Source organism: Drosophila navojoa, chromosome X, assembly GCF_054131105.1.
Source record: "Drosophila navojoa isolate 15081-1374.11 chromosome X, UAZ_NAV_1.0, whole genome shotgun sequence".
In the NCBI taxonomy this organism is placed as follows: Eukaryota; Metazoa; Arthropoda; class Insecta; order Diptera; family Drosophilidae; genus Drosophila; species Drosophila navojoa.
Window position 1 is genome coordinate 30728108 of NC_142895.1, and position 20653 is coordinate 30748760.

Consider the following 20653-nt stretch of genomic DNA (forward strand, 5'->3'; position numbering starts at 1 on the left):
GCTAACGTACATATGTATGTCTGTATATACATTTATTAATTTTAAAATATGCGTAAGCAAAAGAAACGATTCACTTGTTTTCGTATATACTAATATGCTTGGCATGCAATAGGCAAATACAAATTATTTGCATTTCTGATTGGACAAATCAGAAGAAAAAAATCTGATCGGCGCTCAATTCATGGATTCAGTTATCGTTGTGATTGCTAAAAAGTAAGAATCATCGATTACACGGTACATGCACGAACTTATCGATAATATTGCTCAAAAGTCGAGCGTCTAGCGAATTTTCCTTTAGGGTGCCACGAAGCTGCGCTATATTTATTTTCATATATCTTGTTTTCTAAGCCGTTCTGCGTATTGTAAAGAGCGCAGGTAATGTGAAGAATTGTGTTGTACTTAATGTGCCTTCCCTTGTGTGGAATTGCGTGTAGTTTGACCTAGACAACAAACTAATTAACGTTGAAAAGCCGCGCCGGCATTTCTTAGCAGTAGAGAATCAGCCAATACCGGAACGCAAACATCGACCATGACCGTGGATATTACCGGTGGAAGCAGCGGTGCGGCGACAAAAGCACGGGGATTCCTAACATGGGAAAAACGAGAGCATCTTGTTAAGCTAGCAATACTTATTTTGGCCGCTGTCTTATGTGAGTTTTTTGCAAAATGTTAAGTTGTATTTGCGGGGGCGTTGCGACCAGCTAGTGTGTATATATGTAGGTAGTTGCGCATGTTTAAATTCATATGTATATGTGAAATTGGAGAATCAATTGTATATCGATATATCGTATCGAGATAATCAGCAGTGTGAAATATAACTAAACTATTATCGAATTATCGGAGCGAAGTTTTGTACGATCGATTATAGCTCGCATCCTCTTCCTTTTTCCATTTGTAGCGTTCGCCACACGCTTGTTCTCCGTGCTACGGTTTGAAAGCGTTATTCATGAATTCGATCCATATTTTAATTACCGCACCACGCGGTTCCTGGCCGAACAAGGGTTTTACAAATTCCATAATTGGTTCGATGATCGTGCCTGGTATCCCCTGGGCCGCATCATTGGCGGCACAATTTACCCTGGATTGATGGTTACCTCGGCAGCACTATACAGGCTCATGTGGTTGCTAAACATAACTATTGACATACGTAATGTCTGCGTATTTTTGGCACCGTTCTTCTCCTCGCTCACGACTCTTGTCACCTATGCACTGACCAAGGAAATACACGTGAGTACCACTTCGATCGTACATATGTACATATATTGAGGTTAAGACCAAACACGTGCGCGAATCTAATTGAGAGTATTGTTAAACATTTGCAGAGCACTGGCGCCGGTTTGGTTGCCGCAGCGCTTATATCGATCGTACCGGGCTACATATCGCGTTCCGTGGCTGGTTCTTATGACAACGAAGGCATTGCTATATTCTGCATGCTCTTCACCTACTATCTGTGGATCAAGGCAGTGAAAACGGGCACCATATTTTGGTCGGCAGTGTCAGCGCTTGCCTATTTCTACATGGTCTCTTCGTGGGGTGGTTATGTGTTCCTCATCAATCTCATCCCGCTTCATGTGATTGCACTGATGTTTACTGGGCGTTTTTCGCACCGCATTTATATCGCATATAGCACTCTATATTGCGTTGGCACTATTCTCTCCATGCAGATTTCGTTTGTCGGCTTTCAGCCCATCCAGAGCTCTGAGCACATGTTGGTAAGTCACACAATTTCAATTAGATTTTGTTTGGTTCGGCAATATGATGAATATTTATGTAATTCTTGATAGGAAGAGTATGAAACATAATGAGTACTATATACTAATCTGATTAAAAAAGTGTGTTTTACTAGTTTTACCTATTCTTATCTATGTTTGAGCTCATCTTTTGCATTTTGATCTCTTTCAGGCATTGGGTGTATTCGGTCTATGCCAGATACACGCTTTTGTGGATTATCTACGCTCGCGTATGCCTAAGGATCACTTTGAAATTCTATTCAAAACCCTGGTTTCGAGCGTGATAAGCGTGGTATTGATTATTGGAACCGTGTTGACGATAACGGGTAAGGTGTCGCCTTGGACGGGTCGTTTTTACTCGTTGCTGGATCCATCTTATGCCAAGAATCATATTCCAATTATTGCGTCCGTGTCGGAGCATCAGCCCACATCATGGTCATCATTCTACTTCGATCTGCAGGTAAAGTATTGTGCTACTTGCAGCAAAGCATCTAATCAGATGATGACATCAAAACATGATATTAATGACTAGCGCCTTAATGTACTCATTGATTACAAGCACTTTGATCGCTGATGAAACGGCATTTCCGTCAAGTCTATTCACAAACCATTTATTAATTTGAGTCTCCTTTCCATTTTAGATTCTTGTCTTCCTATTTCCCGCTGGCCTTTATTTCTGTTTCGCGCGGTTAACAGATTCCAATATCTTTATAATATTGTATGGCGTGACCAGCATTTACTTCGCTGGCGTCATGGTGCGTCTAATGCTTGTGTTGGCGCCCGTGATGTGTATTCTGTCTGGCATTGCCATATCTCATCTGCTGGCCAAATACATCAAGAGTGTAGACGCAGGTGGTGCAAAGTTGGCTTCAGAAAGCAAAAGACAGCATAAAAAACTGGAACAGCAAACAGGCGGCGTCAAGAGTGAGGTGGCCATTGGATTTGTTTCCATAATAACGCTGATGCTTATCGTCTATACGTTCCATTGTACTTGGGTGACCTCTGAGGCCTACTCCTCTCCAAGCATTGTGCTCAGCGCACGCTCCCACGATGGCGGCCGCATCATCTTTGACGACTTCCGCGAGGCTTATTACTGGCTGCAAATGAATACGCCTGAAGTGAGTAGGCTCAGTATGAAACAGAGAGAAAGATAGATTGCGCACAGCTGATGAATACAATTGTTATATTCTTGATAGGAAGAGTATGAAACATAATGAGTACTAACAAAATGTTGCTGAATGTGCGGAATCAGTTTCTTAAGTATTTCATTTGCAAAATACTAACAATAATGTATTTCTTAGGATGCGCGCATCATGTCCTGGTGGGATTACGGCTATCAAATAACAGCAATGGCGAATAGAACGATATTAGTTGACAACAACACCTGGAACAATACACATATTTCTCGTGTGGGCCAGGCAATGGCCTCATCTGAAGAGAAGGCATACGAAATTATGCGTGAGCTGGACGTTGATTATGTGCTGGTCATTTTCGGTGGACTGACGGGTTACTCGTCCGACGATATCAATAAGTTCCTGTGGATGGTGCGTATTGGTGGCAGCACCGATCGCGGCGCGCACATCAAAGAGAAGGACTACTATGCGGCCAATGGCGAGTTCCGAGTCGATAAAGAGGGCTCCCCCACCCTGCTAAATTGCCTCATGTACAAGATGTGCTATTATCGGTTTGGGCAAATGTATACAGAGGGCGGCAAAGCGCAGGGATATGATCGCGTGCGCGCCGCTGAGATCGGCAACAAGGACTTTGAGCTCGATGTACTCGAAGAGGCTTATACTACTGAGCACTGGCTAGTGCGCATTTACAAAGTGAAGGACTTGCCAAATCGAGGGGTCTAAACAGCTACGAGTGCTCTCCTGCTCACTATCTCGCTTGCACACACTCTCCTTTTCGTTTTCTATGTCTCTCTAACATATTCGCATGCATTCTTTCGACCGATAGACGTCTATTTAAAAACATTCTGTAATTTGTACATTCATTAAGCATAGCTTTAATTTTAGTTCAGTGCTCTATTGTAATTCTATAATTAATATTATTAATTTTTTTTCATGATAAATCTCATTTGAGCATATTCTCCAGTGTTTATCCGTCTCTCTCCTACTCGTAGTTGAGAGACGCTTTAATAGACTTTACAAAGCTTCGTTTGATGAATCGAATGCGCAGCAACGCGAACATATTCCTAGGGTATAAGCAGGCAATCTGATCGAAAAGATATATATCTGAAAGTAAATTTCATGAAAATTAAAAAATTTATAAAAATTAACAAAAAACTTTCATTTGTTAAGGGAAATGTTGACTAAGGTAAAGGAGAATCAAGTATGTTGGTTGAGAGGAGAATCGAAGAAGCCCAATGCAAGTAAAGGCCAATTAATAAAAAAATAAATAGGTCGTTTTAATATTTCTTTATTTAAGGTTTTACTTTAAAACACATAGTAATATAAGACGTGGGCTGCTGTTGATCGAGTTCCAATATCCTCTAGCGCTTTTTCTGTGTTGAAGTCACGACGTTTGCGAGCTCTAATCAATGTGGTGTTCTGGCTCGATGTCGAGTCCTCCATTGGAAATATCGCTTTCGCTAAGTTCGGTGTTTTGCTGTCCATCGGCCAACTCCAGTCGGGCTATGAACTGATCAAGACCGTCCAAGGTGTCATACACTTCACTGGGCACCTCGTTGATGGTAATCGACGAGAAAGGAGCTGCATCCAATGGGTGTGAATCGCACAGCTGCAGTGGCTGGGTCTCCGACCTGTTGGCATTATACAGTTCGCGCAGCGTTGTGCGTGTCAGATTGAACTCTCGCATTCCGAATCCCATCCGTTGATTGGCATCTTCGGCAGCATGCCGACGTGCCGCCTTACGCACGTCGTGTGCCTGCTGCTCGGCTGTAGTGCGCACAACGGCTGAGCTGTGCTGGGATGACCAGGTGCTGGAGGCGGATTTGCGTGAGCGCTTTATTATTTGCCGACACTTATTGGTGATGCCGCCAACGATCTCGGAAACGAGTGCGATTGCGCCCATTAAATATCCAATGCCCATCAGCAGGAACATGCCCTCCGTGTCAGCGGTAGTCAACTGACGCTCTTCCTGTATGATTTCTCGCAGCGATGAAGTGGTGCTTGCCTGCAAGAGGCGTCCCGTGGCCGACCTCTGCATGGCCCAGCTGACCTCATGACCCAGCTTGATCATCAGTCCACTCTCCTGGGCTATCATTATCATCGAATCAATCTTCCGCTTGTACACCGAGTTCCGTGGAAAGAGAAATCCAATTTGAAAGAGTGCAAAGCATTCTTCGCTCAGATGCAATGCCGAACGTCTCGATAAGTTACTGAAAATGAGATTGCAAAATGGTTAAACTATCAGAGATTCGATCTCTGCATACCCTATAGCTAAATTAAAAGGGTATATTGCTTTATATTTATGTACATATGCGTGTCAGAGATTCATGTAATTAACATGGGAATTTAACATAACAAGAGCATGTTATGATAACATGAAAGTGAAATTTTTATGACCTAGCAATGTATTGGTGCGTTGCCGCGTGATGATGCAATTCTTCTTTGCGACGTTATAAAACTTCATAGTGGTGAGACTGTGTCGCTACTACATACATACAGGAATATATACAATGCAAGAAGCAAAGTAAATGACTAAAGAGGAATAACAGTTAGCAGTAAATTCTATGCCGAGAACGAGGCTCGAGAGCGGGAGAGATGCTTCAGCCGAGTATGGCGCGATTGTTGTTGTGATTTGAAAAAGAGAATATACGTAGGCATGAGCGTTGGAGCTTTGCGGACGTGGTTTTAGTCTGAGGACAAGAGCTGTAACAACGAGACAATCGCGTCTCGCTGCGTTCGAAGTAAAACGATTATCGCTGCTGTAATAAAAATGCATCATGGAGAACAAGTAAGAAGGCTCTAGTAGAGGCTGCTCGACTAGGAGATACCCTGAACACTCCAAGCTGATATTCTAATCATTCAGCACTTCTTTTATGCACAGTAAGTGGCGTCTGCGCTGCAGTGTGGGCAATAATATGAGAATTTATTTGATAAATATATTTCTTTTGTAGACGGACAATCTAATTGAAATTTTCAGGACGTAATCATAACGGTAAAATAAAATCTTTTAATTGCAAAATGTTTGCATTCATCATATGTATATACACATTAAATCTGAAATCTCCAGGTCTAAAAGTGTTCTAATGAGGCGGAAAAAAAAAACAAAATAAATTGTTCGATTATTCTCGATAAAAAAGTTATCGAATGATGTATCGACAAAAAGACAAACATGTACTGCGTATGGTATACAAGAGTATGCATACAAAATTTCAGCTCTCTAGCTTTTGTATCTTCTGAGATCGACGCACTCATACGGACGGAAGTACAGAAGAACATGGTTATATCAACTCAACTCGTCGCCATGATCAAGAATATAAATACTTTATGGGGTCTGCGATGATTCCTTCTGTCTGTTACATACTTTTCACAAAACCATTATACCCTGATTCAGTGTATAAAAATATAAAAAATAATAAAGGAAATAAAGGCCAATCTGTTAGTCGAGAAAATAAATTTGGCATAAAGTCGATCTGACCTGATTAAAGTTTAAATATGTAAATTGAGCTTACTCATTAGAATAGTTGGATTGAACGAGGTATTCAAGCCGCGCCTTTGAGCCGAGAAATGCGTAATTCCAGAAAAAGCTCTGAGTAACATTGCCAATACCCTCCTCCAGGGTTCTAACAAACTCCATTTTCTTGTACAGCTTGGACGTGGCTTCATGCGTGGAGTTCTGGAACCAAGTCTCCCAGCCACCGTTGTCTGAAAGATGTGCTCTTACAATTCCATTTATGGCTAAAAATAGAGCATGCTGATAATGTTCTTACCCAGCGTGCAAACCCGAAAGAAGAGACCAAGCAGGTCCGTCACAGAGTCGACGGTATCCGGAAAGGCGGGCAGTGTGACGAACGCAATAATGGAGCCTGTGTAACAGGATGTTATGATAATAGTGAACAGCCAGTAGGAGCCGATTAAGAGGCGAGTGGATGTCTTTTCTGTATTGGCCCAGGCATATTTGCCCGTAAATGTGAACGCGTTAGTGAACATACCGAAAACGTACCAGAACATGTTCTCGATTTCACCCCAATTTCCCATTAGATGTCTCAGAGTTAGCCGATCCGTAAAGACAATGGGAAATACACCACCCAGATACACGGAGACCAGTGCCGCCCAGACTGGCCACTGAAAGGGCCCCATTATGGCCCGGTATTTGGGCAGGGCCTTCGACGCAAGCGTTATGAATGCCGCGCAGTCACGCGAGTGACCAACAGACATATCCGTCTCCAGCATCCTCGACTCCGTCAAGTAAATACCGGACATTCCTATGTCGACGCTGCCCTGTAAAATCTGCATCTGAATGCTGTCTACGGCACTGCGCGATTCGGCAACATTGGGCGTTTCAGTAATGTCCAAGCTGAAGTTTAGACGCTGGGCAATCATGTTCAGCAGACGCATCTCAACGCCGTCCCAGCGTAGCTGTCCCATCCCCGACGAGTCCAGCGACCGGATGCGAAAGATAAACGGTGGCTGATCGGCAGCCGATACCTGGAAACGATGTCCGGCAAAGCCATTCTGGAACTTGTTCGGAAACAAATTTATGTGAGAGCGTGAGAAGGCGCCTCGGATCCAGCTTGTCAGCACTATTCCATAATTGGAGCCCAGGCCATCTGCATATAACTTGTGCGTATATAAGACATAGGGTCGCTCCTGCATAAGCAAAAGAGAAAACAAGTAAGAACGTTGCAGTCAGGCGTTACCGACTGCGGAATACTCATTCACACCCCATAAGCAATTTAGTAGCCAAGTTTTGCTCTGATACTGTTGAAAATTCAGTTTTTTTCTATTTGTCACGCCCCTACTGGGCGTAGAAACTTCATTTTTGGCCAGCTCATAGAACAGGCTAACAGTAATCTAGCTACGAAATTTGGATGTTTACGCGCGAAAATGAAAAAAGCAAAACGGTATTTGCTAATATGCCACGCCCCTAAATAGGCGTAACAATATTATTTGAGGAATCTGTAGAGGAGGTTGCTAGTAACTTACCTATCTAAATTTAAGGCTTCTAGCTCTTATACTTTAGGAGATATACATTTTTGCGGTCATCAATAGTGTCCAAAATATAGCTGACTCTGACAAATGACTATATCTTCAGGTCAGATTTGCTACACCCTTGGTGGGCGGAGACATATAATTTTTTCTTTATTTTTTTTTCATAACATTAGCTCACATGCAAAGTTTTAACGATCTAGCTTTAACACTCTAGGAGATATAGTGTTATTTGAAATACGCCTTTTGACAAAATAAGGGTGAAGAGGTTGATATAATGATGTAGGTAATTACAACAAAAACCGAAATTCTATAAGCTACATACATATGAAGCTACATTAAGAATTTGGCGACTCTAGCTCTAAAGATGTCGCAAATATAATTATAAATATAAAATATGAATATTTCCGATAATGTTTTTAATCGATACCAAAATAACGGGACAAGTTATGGATTCTGAATGAAAACTTAAAATGAGCCGGGATACAACCTAGGGAAACAAATTTCAAGTCGCTAGCTTTTATACCTTCTTAATCGACTAAGCTCATCGTTCCGATCAAAAATATATATACTTTTTAGGGTACCATGCCCCCTTCACCACCAATTTGTAAAAAACGTATTTCAATGTGCACACATCTTGGTCTTATGATGAAGTTCTCCTAGTCGAGCAGTCTAAACAAGACTTAAACAATTGCTATAAAGCTTAACAAATAAGTGTGTCAATAATTTAGCTCGTCACGGTATATATGTATGTACATATGTTTGTGTATTATACAAAGGATAACAATTTCGAATGGATGACCATTGTGAATGAATTAATGCTACCTCGTAAGCATGAGCATACTCACGCGCTCATGACTTGACATCAAGGATTCTCCAATGACCAAGAGATTGACGATATTCGATGACGACTCCGAACTCAAGAAGTCACGCAGCTTCCACTGTGACGAGCTGGAGACAACGACCACTCGACTGTCCGTCTGGGGGCCCAAAATCTTGCGTGCCATCACTGGCTCGGATAGGAACAGAATATAGCTCTTGCAGTTGGTATCTATGTGATTTTTGAAGTTGGGATTCCCCGGCTCGAAGTTGTCGTTGATGCTGCCATGATAAAACGTCATTGGCATGGTCTGCAGACAGACATATGTATGTATGTGTAAGGCAGGACAGTCGGGACAATAAATTTTGACGTCGAGTATGCGATCTTAATACTCACCTTAAACAGTTTATCCAAGAGATGCTCATTCGCCGTGGTCACCGTGCTGTCGTAGTAGATGATCGGCGGGCATTTGGCCAAATACTCTTTGGCTATTTTGGTGACGAGCTCCACTAACGAATTGGTCTGCTCCAAGCTATAGGACGGTAGAAATTTGTTGGCCAATAGCTCGGCGCGCGGCTTCGGGTTACCACGAAATGTCGCATCCACACGACGCCTAAAACGCGTCATATCACAGCTAGCATAGAGCTGGGGATTCAAGCGATGTCGTTCGATCAGACGAGAGCTGACACACTGCCGGCGGGAATCCTCAGATGCGACTTCTGGGCTGGCAGCTAGCAGCCAGAGCACACACGTACTCCACAACAACATGTTGCCAATGTGGGCGCTGTCCTTGGTGGCGCCTGCCTTTTATACGGCAGTCTGTTCCTATTCCGGCACGCGAGAGGTCGCCGCTAAATCGAATTATATGCATTTCTGATTGGATTGCAGGTGTGACTCCTGCCAGTTGGAGCTTCCCAGCTGTCGTTGCTGTTGTTGGTTATTAATATATCGAATCTGATTGCTGGCGGCTCGTTAGTTGTTTTCACTTTCGTACCACACTTTTATTGCTTTTCCCCTTTACACACCACCCATCTGCCACGGTCCAGTTAAAGATAACGCTCGAACTATTTATTATACCCTGAACCCATTGAAAATGGGAAATCAAGGTATAATGGTTTTGTTGAAATGTATGTAACAGGCAGAAGGAGGCGTGGCAGACCCCACAAAGTATATATATTCTTGATCAGGGCGACGAGCTGAGTCGATTTAGCCCTGCCCGTCTGTCTGTCCGTCCGTCCGTCTGTCCGTATGCTTGAACGCGTCGATTTCAGAAGTTATAAGAGCTAGAGACTTCAACTTTTTTTAAATGCCCGTATATATCACGCGCATATCGAGTTTATCACTAAAAAACGATAACTCATTCCGATACTTTTTTATCGATAAAAAACCTTATCGAAGATCACTTAAAAAATTATATCTTCTACATCTTTCAAGCTAGAGTCTCCAAATTTAAAATGTATATTAAGATTCATTTTATACAATTTCGGTTTTTGTTAAAATTTACCCCCCCACCCCTATATCCACCCCCTCACCATCATCTTTGTAAAAGTCGTATATCAAATACTAGAGACTTGTGCTTCGGTATACACATACATTTAAACATCATGATTACGTTCTGAAAGTTTCATTACGATCGTACGTCTGGAAATTAAGTTATTCAACAAATAAGTTCTCATAATATCAACAACACTGCAGCGCAACCCAAGCGCAATCGCCTGTATATGCGTGTGTGTGTGGGTATCCGTGTGTTTATTTGTATGTGTATGTGTGTGCGTGTATTTGTTTGTATGCGTGTGTGTGTGTGCGTGTGGGTGTGCTAATTATTATTGAAATATCAGTTGCTTGTAGGGTTCAGGGGATCTCGTAGTCGAGCAGTCTCGACTAGAGCTTTCTTACTTGTTATGATTTACTTGGCTGCACAAGGTATTCTATTTTTGCCTAAACGTACATATGTACATACATACACATTAACGGACGTTAGGTAGTCGAATGAGTTAAGTGTTGCACAATCTTAAGTTCCCTACGCACGCATTGGTGTGCTTCCTTTCGATTGATGGCCGGAGCTTGTATGAAATCAGCTTATACAATCAGAGCTCGCAAGCTGCTAAATGTACAGCTACAATATTTGATATAAGAGCTCCACTTAAGAATGCTTCTTAAATATTATTATATCGCCGCATACCCGCGAAACGAAAGTACATGTAACTGAACGTCATCTATATAGCCGAAAGTTTTCATAAATATCTAAGAGTGGATTCAACGTACAGTTGGACTCCATCTAATGCCAAGTGTGTGGAACTGACTATATTGCATGTATTTTGTTGCTGCGACGGGTAAAGCCAAATATGCAATCTAATCGAGCATTACATAAAGAAATCCATTCCCAATTCAGATAAATCAGAGTATAATAACTTTACTTTATTAAAAAAAAAAAAAAAAAAAAAAAAAAAAAAAAAAAATATATATATATATATATATATATATATATATATATATATATATATATATATATATATGTACACATACATTTGTAGATGTATATGTATATATATATATATATATATATATATATATATATATATAGATTCATACATACATATGTATATGCATTTATACCCTGAACCCATTGAAAGTAGAAATAAATGGTTATTGTGGTTTCGTAAAAAAGCATAGAACATTCAAAAGAAGGGCGCTGAAGTGAGTCAACTCAGCCCATTTCCATACTATATAAACTTGCGCTAATTCGACTTTGTTTTTTGCATTACTTCAACACCTAGAGATTTAAAATTAAATGCACAGGTCTATTTTATGAATATAAAGGTCGTGTACTTGAAATACGAGAGACTTAAGCCTAGACAAATTCCCAACTATGAATGCCACCATTACATTCTTTGAGTCTGATAAGTAAGATCCATCTATGTACATACATAGCTGATACCTGATAGCAGCGTATGCATGTGTGTGGGTTCAGGGTACTTCGTAGTCGAGCGGTTTCGACTAGAGCACTGTTATTTGTTATATACATGTGTATGTATGTGTGTATGTACGCATTAATTAGAGAATTGTTTGCTGGGGATATGTAGCATGCTGTTCATTGAGCAGATCTGATGATAGCTGCGGAGGCTTTGGTGGCAACGGCACGATTGGCATATACTTGGCCAGATACGGGGTCAGCAGCTCCATAGGCAGTGGAAACACAATAGTTGAGTTCTTCTCTGCTGAAATGCTGCTTAGCGTTTGCAGATAACGAAGCTGGAAATGCGAAAGCGATTGTTAAACACATTTAATCATTGGGAGCTGGCTTGACCCACCTGCAAAGCGGATGGACTGGAGGAAATGACATCAGAGGCTTCTTTGAGGGCAGTTGCCGACTTCTTTTCGCCTTCGGCGGCAATCACCTTTGCACGGGCATCACGTGACGCCTCCGCCTCTGCGGCCATCGCGCGCTGCATAGAGGCGGGCAGCGACACATCCTTACTGCAGGGAGAAAGCAGGCGATTGGTTAGCGTCCTGTGGGCTTTTTGATATCGATTAGTGGCTTACATTTCGACACGTTCCACCATTACACCCCAGGGCTCGGTGGCCTCGTCCAGGGTCAATTGCATATTGTGGGCCAGGGTCTCGCGCTCGGTAAGCAGCTCGGTGAGATTGCGCGTGCCCACAATGTTGCGCAGAGTGGTGGCAGCCAGCAAGCGGGTCGATGTGCTGTAGTCCTCCACACGCACTATGGCGAACAGTGGATCATGGATGCGATAATAGACGACCGCATCTACAGTCACCGTCACCGAGTCCTTGGTCAGCATTTCCTGCTGCGGCACATTGAATGTAACTGTGCGCAAGTCCACCTTGCGGTACTGATCGATGCAGGGTAGCACGAAGAACATGCCCGGACCACGGGGACCGCCGCACAAACGGCCCAGCCGAAAGATGATCGCACGCTCGTACTCGGCCACAATCTTCAGGCAGAAGAACACGGAAATCGGGCACGTCAAAATGAAAAACAGCACTGAGAGCGTTGTCACTATCAGTTCCATACAGCCTAAGGGCTCGTTCTCAGCTGCAATCATAAGAGCAATCAAGGGCGTTTTATGACTCACTCGGTCGAATGAAATTCATTCAGTTGATTTATGGAACTGTTGCATGCAAATAATCTCGATGAATCTGACTCATCAAATAGCAAATGACCCCTATTAGATGATACCCTGTGATTTAGATACAATATTTCCATGTAAGCGTTTCTATTTCATTTACTGAATCAGTAAATCAACTAAAGTCCTTTGATATTATTTAAAATCCTTTCAGATCACAAACTAACAACTTCTATTAGAGGGCAAGGGCGCATTGTTATACCATACAATAGTAAGCAATACTTGAAAGTGAGTGGTAAAAATAAAAAAAATAGCACTATAGTCGGGAAGAGACGTCTAAAAGATTCTTTTAGCCCAGCGCAGATATTCTTTTCGAATAATTCTACACATTTATCATTCATCATAATTCATATTGGTGTTAACAAAAGTTAAAGCGTTAGCTTTTCATGACATTATCGTATATATTTACTAATAACAACATAAATAAAACAATTGAGAGTGCACTAGTCGAGACTGCTCGACTAGGAGATACCATGAGACCTGTCGGTTCTGCATCATTCTGCACTTCTACAAAACAAATGCACAAATACGTACATACATACACATACATACATAACTGCTAATTGCGCAGTTAGCAACGACTGCGGTTGGGTTGCGCTGCAGTGTGGGCAATATGAGAATTTACTTTTTGAATAATTTCTTATGTAGAAGGACGATGAAACTTTCCGAATCATAATCATAATATTTAAATGTGTGTTATTCCGAAGCACAAGTCTCTAGTACTTGAAATACGTTTTTTATACTCATTCACGAAGTGAATTAGTATATTGGTTTTGTGCAATGTCCGTCTTGCTGTCTGTCCGTCTGTCCGTATGAACGCAGTTCATTTCGCCGCTATTGAAGCTAGAGACTTGAAATTTGGAACACATACTCGTGTATAACTCCGATTTATAAAGTGTTAAAATTTTCCCGATCCGCCCACTAGGGGCGTGGCAAATCGGAAAATGCATTTTCCGATATACCAGAAATCATGTTAGTTGAAGAGCTAGAAAGTTGAAATTTGGTATGTAGGTCCGCGTTGACCCCCCAAGTCCAATAAGCTATGGTGGATATATCTACGCCTATTGGGGGCGTGGCAAATCAGATAAAACTGTATCTCCTAAAGTTCTAAAGCTAGAACGTTGAAATTTCGCACGTGAGCTAATGCTATAATTCTATAATGACTGATGAAAAATTTTTATGTCTACGCTTACTAGGGGCGTGGCAAATCGGACCTGAAGATATAGTGATTTTTCAAATTTGGCTATATTCTAGGCACTATTGATGCTACAGACTTGAAATTTGGTATATATACGCGAGTTGACCTCCCAAGTCCAACAAGCTATAGTGGATATATGTCCGCCCAAAGGGGGCGTGGCAAACCGCAAAACTTTATATCTCCGACAGTTTAAGAGCTAGAAGCTTCAAATTTGGATAGTTGAGTTACTGGTAACGTCCTCTATCGATGCCCTAAAAATAATTGTCACGCCTCTTTGGGGGCGTGGCATATCGAAAAATACCCTGTAATTTTCACATATTTTGAGCGTAAGCATTCAAATTTCGCATTTACGTTACCGTTAGCTCTTTCTAAGAACTGGCCAAAAATGAGGTGTCTACGCCACTAGGGGCGTGGCAATCGGCATTTGTATTATCAAATTGCGACATTTATATGCTTGAGCTACCTACATACATATGTATGTATGTATATGTATATACAAATAGGCTTAATAGGCATTGATAACACGGAAGGAAAGATTTATATAAAATATAAAAATAAAATTTAAATATTTAAAAAATATAAAATAAGCTAAAATAACAAAATTTGCAATTTACAAAAAAGAGTTTTCCGCGGGATGTGAATGAGTATTCCGCAGTCGGTAGCGCCCGACTGCAACGTTCTTACTTGTTTTTAATTGGGGGCGAACGGGCTGTGGTTGCCAAAATCTATATGTATACACAACGAATCTGAAACCTCCAGGTCTAATAGTTCTCAAAAGGAAATAAATTGATCGATAAAATGGTATCGGGAAAATCCGATAAGCTCGTAATGAGCTAGCTCTTATATTTTCTGAGATCAATACGCTCATGGGGTCTGCCACGCCTCGTTCTGCCTGTTATATACTTTTAACAAAACTATTATACCCTGATCACCCATTTTCAATGGATTCAGGGTATAAAAATGCATATGTTAGTTACACAAATACCTAATAAAGTATTTGACTGGCATTTGACATACACACATCTAAGCATACCATTCACAGATGAGTCGAGCTGTTTTCAAGAATTTACAACATGCAATTGCATTCATAAGCATTCGCTAATCTAATCTTGTTTTCTTTTCACAAACTTATACGCAATTACCAGAGCTGAACGTTCTTACACGTCTTGAATCCCCGATATTCCTGCGGAGAACCACTTTTGATATTTGTTTGTTGATATCCCTGCTCTGGCGTTTGCTCTGGTCTCAGAATGCTCACCGCATGGGAGTTGGAGACCGAAGGCAGCTCTGAGGCGCGTAAGTCCTCGTAATTGGAGTAAACGGGTGAATTACGTTCCATTTTGCAATTCTGTTCTCTGGCTCTACAATGCACCCAACGCGTCGATTATCCGCTCGAATACTAATGATCGTGTTATATCAACTGCCTGGACGGAGTCTAGAAGGGGATATTTTTCGCTTGTTTTTTTAGCGAAAGCTTTCGCTCACAAGAACGATAAGCTCTTCTGTTCGAAACTTCCCACACTGCACTATGGGCGAGTTTCCGTGATAGGCAGCAAAAATTTATGATGGAGTATTAAGAACATTTCTTTTTATACCCTGAACCCATTGAAAATGAGTAATCAGGGTATAATGGTTTTGTGTAAAAGTATGTAACGGGCAGAAGGAATCATCGCAGACCCCATAAAGTATTTATATTCTTGATCAGCACGACGAGCTGAGTCGATATAGCCCTGTCCGCCTATCTGTCTGTCCGTCCGTCCGTCTGTATGAGTGCGTCGATCTTAGAAGATACAAAAGCTAGAGGGCTGCATTTGGGCATGCATACTCGTGTATACCATACGCAGTACGAGTTTGCTTTATTTTTTCGATAAATTATCCGATAACTTTTTTTATCGAGAATAATCGAAAACTTAATTTAGTTTTTTCAGCTTCATTTGAACACTATTAGAGCTGGAGACTTCAGATTTACTGTGTATATACATATGACGAATATAAACATTTTTAATTTACAGATTTTGAATACCACGCCCCCTTCGCACTTAATTTGTAAAAAACTCCTTCCAAGTACTAGAGACTTGTTTTGAAATGTGCATACATTTGATGATTACGCTCTGAAAGTTTCATTAAGATTGTACGTCTTTTTTATTCGCCCCCTTATTAAGTATACGTAAATGGTATACGTATGGTATACACGAGTATGCATGCCCAAATGCAGCTCTCTAGCTTTTGTATCTTTTGAGATCGACGCACTCATACGGACGGATATCGACTCAGCTCGTCGCCCTGATCAATAAACTTTATGGGGTCTGCCACGCCTCCTTCTGCCCGTTACATACTTTTCACAAAACCATTATACCCTGATTTACCATTTTCAATGGGTTTTGGGCATAAAAATTAGGCTTCTAGCTTTATTTAAAGACTTTATGTCGCCAAAATCGGCAAAGCGCCCATAGTGAACTGGGCATCGCTCATCAAAAGTTGCTCGCTGCGCAGCTGACTCTTATCTTATCGAGCAGTCGACATGAAAGCTCCAGCCATTCGAGACTGATCGACAAGTATACGAGCCATATTCATTACAAAAGTATGAATAAGTATCATCAAATTAATAACAAATGGCGAAATTTTGCCAACTTATAATAATAATAGAGCCTCTCATGCCTGTATTACTTAAGTCTAATGTGTTGTTTAATTAACTAAGCAATAACTGTATAGTTATACAGGGTATGTTCAAGATACATATCTATTTGGACTCAGAGCTCATAGCTTTGTTCGCTCCAATAAAAAAATTCCCGGCTTTGTAAATATGCGATTCATAAAGTCAGATAAAATGTATTGGATCGGTGACTCAGTGGTTATATTATAATTCGAGCTGAATTGTGAAAAACACACAGGCTGTTGAATGTGTGGAAATTTATAGAAAATGGATGTACGATACAAATCAACTTGGACTCAAGATAAATAAAAATGTATGAATTACATTATAGATTTATTAGTCTCAATTCTCAAAATTCGATCTCTTCAAACTCCTACTGAATTAAAGATCACAGATTACTTTTGGAAAGACACAATTGAATAACAACACATTTACTTCTTGTTATAAATATGGGCAGGGCTACCATTGTGAACTGAGGCCATTCCGGGACAGTCGACGACTACTCCCTATATCATCTTCACTTTTACTTCAGTTTCTTCATACTTAGGATTATATTATTACATTCATGATTGACTGACTTATACTTCTCCACCCTGCCTATTTTTCGCATTACACTAACATTTGTTCTATCCATCAATTCTTTATACAACTTTAAACAACTCATGTCCGCAAAATTGAATTGAAACCAGTAAGAAAACTCTAGTAGAGAGTGCTCGACTAGATAACACCTTGGACCAAACTAATAAACACGAACATTTTGTATGGTTAAAATTTAAATTTTTATGTATTTAAAAATATAAGACATATAGAAAACTCATTTAATTACTTATATACAGTTAGTTATGCTGGCATCTGACTTGAACTTTCATGTTTTAAATCCATGGGATGATTTATAGCTGTATATACGGACGCTTGAACGCGTCGATCTCAGAACATATGTACATACATACATATAAGACCTAGAGACTTGAAATTTTGTTTCCTAGGTCCGTGTATATTGAGACTTGCATCAAAACTTGATTACTTGTCCCGTTACAATTAAAACGATTAAAAACTAATCACTAATACATCTGCTACATTAAAGCCAGAGTCGCCAAATTTTAAACGTAGATTTATGTATACAGTGGCTCACACCTTATTTCGTGCAGCAGCATAATACAACTTTGAAACCGTATTCCCGCTAAACCAGTAAAGATATCCAAAAAATTTATATGAGGTCTTATTTATTGGTTATGCATTATGTATTAACGCACTTAAAATTTGTTCTATTAAAATTAATAACATTTAAAACTAAAGAAAACTAAAATAACTGGCCTTTTCCATGTCACAGCTTATTTCGTGCACTTTTCACTTTTCAATGACTTTATTGTCCAATAATTCTTGAATTAGGATTTTTTGCTTACTTAATTGCTTAGCGGCAATCATATTGGAGCCCATTCGACGCAAATATATTAAATTTCGACTCATGTGCATATATATAGGTCGGATTGGAAGCAATATGCCTGGCGCCCACCAAATACTTAGCTCCAAGATCAGCACCTAAAACCAAATATGACCTATGGCAGTGGCTGTTGCATGGTTGGGCCTGCAAGTCGGGTTTGGGAGTTGGATACTTAGTTTTCATTGATGGTAATATGAACAATAACATGTACCTATCCTTTTTGAAGAAGAATTTGCTCCGAAATGCAGAAAAACTGGGTCTAGAAGGGCGATCCCGATTGCATCAGACAAATGACCAAAATAATAAACCGGGTATCGACTACTCCTGGTTGATCTGGAACAGTCCAAATGTGGTATATCCGCTGGCCCAGTGGTCATAGCTGAACGTTATAGAAAATTTGTGGGCAAAATTGGGCGTGGCCATTCGGAAATGGTCAATATTCAATAAAAATGACCTCAAAACAGCCCTGTTGGAGGATTGGCCAAAAATCTCCAGCAGAATCACCCGAAAATGAGTAAACTCGATGGAATCACGATTCAAAGAAGTGATTAAACAGAAATGAGTTAAAAAATTATCCTAGTTAAAGAATTTTTGGACAATAAAGTCATTGAAAGTGAAGTGCACGAAATAAGCTGTGACATGGAAAAGGGCTGTTTTTTAGTTTTCTTTAGCTTTAAATCTTATTAATTATAATAGAATAATAATGCAAAGCGTTAATACATAATGAATAACCAATAAATAAGACCTCATTTAAATTTTTTTGATATCTTTACTGGTTTAGCGGGAATACGGTTTCAAAGTTTTACTATGCTGCTGCACGAAATAATGTGTGAGCCACTGTATGTATTTTATAGAATTTCGATTTTTTTTAAATTACCCTCCACCCCAATATCCAACCCGTCACCCTCATCTTTGTAAAAGTCGTATATCAAATCCTAGAGACTTGTGCTTTGGCAAATGCATGTATATCCATTTTAATTTTTAATTATAATCTTAAAGTTTCATGAAGATAGTCCATCCACAAGAAGTTATTCAACAATTAAGTTCCTATAGCCTATGTACACTACAGTCAATGCGTGTTTATGCGTGCGTACGTTTGCTGTTTACATGCATATGTATGTGCGGGTGTGTGTGTGCGAATTATTAATGAAATATCAGTTGCTTGAAGGGTTCAGCGGATCTCGTAGACGAGCAGTCTCGACTAGAGCTGTATCTTACTTGTTAATATGTACATACATACTTCCGAGTAATAGCTCGAGAGTATGTACATACATACATACATACATACATTGCAAAAAACTGTACTAACTTATCTGCGCTGCGTTTCTAAACCAAAATTCTTCAAGTTTGCATTTTGTCAAAATGATGATTGTTATTGAAATAGTAGAGAGCCGGAGCAATTTTGTGTCAGGCAGGGACACCGGGACATATCCGCCAAAAGCGGGACATGTCACGAAATTTTAGGACGGATCACAACCCTAAATATGAGGCAAGCGTATTTAGTAGGAAATATATGTTCAAGAGATAGTTCATGTATTGTTCATAATAGATATATATTTTTATTTGACAAATTGAAGGCGATGATGGCTTGCTCGCGCATAGCGCGCTGAAATATTGAAGTTCCTGCGATGATTACAATGGAACCACTTTGATCACTGGATATTGTCTGGCCTGCCAACTGCATTGCATCTAGGCGCAGTCTACGTGCTGTTTCATTGTAGTGCAGTTTCTTTTTCAAATGAACGCAAAGCTCATCACAGTTGACGGCTCCACAGCTGCACTTCTGGTGCGCCAAATAGAGGCAGCTGCGGTAATTCCAGTATTGGGCGAATTCGAGCAGACGACCGCGAAAGTACACATGATCCAAGTCCTTGACACATATCAAATGCCGTATGCAGCTCATGTCATCCTCCTTGTCCAGCACTTGGGCGACCAATGGCAGCGTGGGGGCAATAGCTACGCCTTGGGCTATAATATATATCGATTTGGGACTGCTTGAGTCATGCACATAGTTGCCAATGGGTCCACGAAAGTTGAGCACTTGCAAGGGCTCTAAAGTTGCTAAATAATCAGACATACGTCCACCCGGCTGTAACTTGACTAGAATTTTAAATTCTTTTGCAACAAAGTCTGTCCAGTAAGGTGAGTAGGGACGCAGTAAGGGCGCAGCATGTCCAGCTAGCTCCGCGCGCAACATTACATGATGACCCGGCGGAATGTCCAAAATACCATCATTTTCTTCATCATCGGAAGCGACGTAGACAAAGTGGAGCAATCTCAATTGGGCATCACCATTGTGCATTTCATTGCTGAGCATCTTGAATTTGGCATAACTTAGGATGACATTTCGTTTGCCAGCCAGCAATGCCTGTTGACTGGGCTTTGGTTTATTATCCAGAATGCAATTGGTGCATCCATTGCCACAGCAATCGGTTTCGTCGACTTCGTTCTCAGGCATGAGCATTAACTAGAGATGGGCGATAATTCCACGAACATATAATAACTAGGTCGGACCCACGTTAATATTATCTAATTTTCAATTTC

General features: G+C 40.6%; 4 protein-coding genes, 1 long non-coding RNA gene and 2 other non-coding genes across 7 annotated transcripts; 4 read left to right on the forward strand and 3 right to left on the reverse strand.

Moving 5' to 3' along the window:
• Positions 1-255: 255 nt before the first annotated feature.
• On the forward strand, positions 256-3752 carry Stt3A (catalytic subunit 3A of the oligosaccharyltransferase complex). Its single transcript, XM_018107190.3, has 6 exons — positions 256-650; positions 899-1227; positions 1323-1712; positions 1903-2190; positions 2372-2848; positions 3032-3752. The coding sequence occupies exons 1-6, from the start codon at positions 530-532 to the stop codon at positions 3584-3586; spliced, it is 2160 nt and encodes a 719-aa protein (XP_017962679.1). The 5' UTR covers positions 256-529; the 3' UTR covers positions 3587-3752.
• LOC115565328 (small nucleolar RNA Me28S-U3344) lies at positions 1749-1830 on the forward strand. Its single transcript, XR_003980793.1, has one exon. It is a non-coding gene; the product is annotated as a small nucleolar RNA Me28S-U3344 (small nucleolar RNA).
• LOC115565329 (small nucleolar RNA Me28S-U3344) lies at positions 2889-2975 on the forward strand. Its single transcript, XR_003980794.1, has one exon. It is a non-coding gene; the product is annotated as a small nucleolar RNA Me28S-U3344 (small nucleolar RNA).
• Positions 3753-3839: 87 nt separating the features above from the next.
• On the reverse strand, positions 3840-10986 carry Ir21a (Ionotropic receptor 21a). The gene is made up of 5 exons (XM_089264634.1): positions 9066-10986; positions 8698-8979; positions 6631-7510; positions 6373-6565; positions 3840-5073 (listed from the first exon to the last, which is right to left on the reverse strand). Exons 1-5 carry the CDS (start codon positions 9435-9437, stop codon positions 4266-4268), a joined length of 2535 nt encoding a protein of 844 aa, XP_089120760.1. The 5' UTR covers positions 9438-10986; the 3' UTR covers positions 3840-4265.
• Positions 5256-6313, forward strand: LOC149090823 (uncharacterized). The gene is made up of 3 exons (XR_016197563.1): positions 5256-5743; positions 5815-5855; positions 5931-6313. It is a non-coding gene; the product is annotated as an uncharacterized LOC149090823 (long non-coding RNA).
• Positions 10987-11625: 639 nt separating the features above from the next.
• Mec2 (stomatin-like protein Mec2) lies at positions 11626-15540 on the reverse strand. The gene is made up of 4 exons (XM_089264371.1): positions 15177-15540; positions 12213-12726; positions 11981-12146; positions 11626-11921 (listed from the first exon to the last, which is right to left on the reverse strand). Exons 1-4 carry the CDS (start codon positions 15352-15354, stop codon positions 11724-11726), a joined length of 1056 nt encoding a protein of 351 aa, XP_089120497.1. The 5' UTR covers positions 15355-15540; the 3' UTR covers positions 11626-11723.
• A 4103-nt stretch (positions 15541-19643) lies between these two features.
• Positions 19644-20603, reverse strand: LOC108655486 (NADH-cytochrome b5 reductase-like). Its single transcript, XM_018107212.3, has one exon. It carries the CDS (start codon positions 20571-20573, stop codon positions 19650-19652), a length of 924 nt encoding a protein of 307 aa, XP_017962701.1. The 5' UTR covers positions 20574-20603; the 3' UTR covers positions 19644-19649.
• Between the last annotated feature and the right edge of the window lie 50 nt (positions 20604-20653).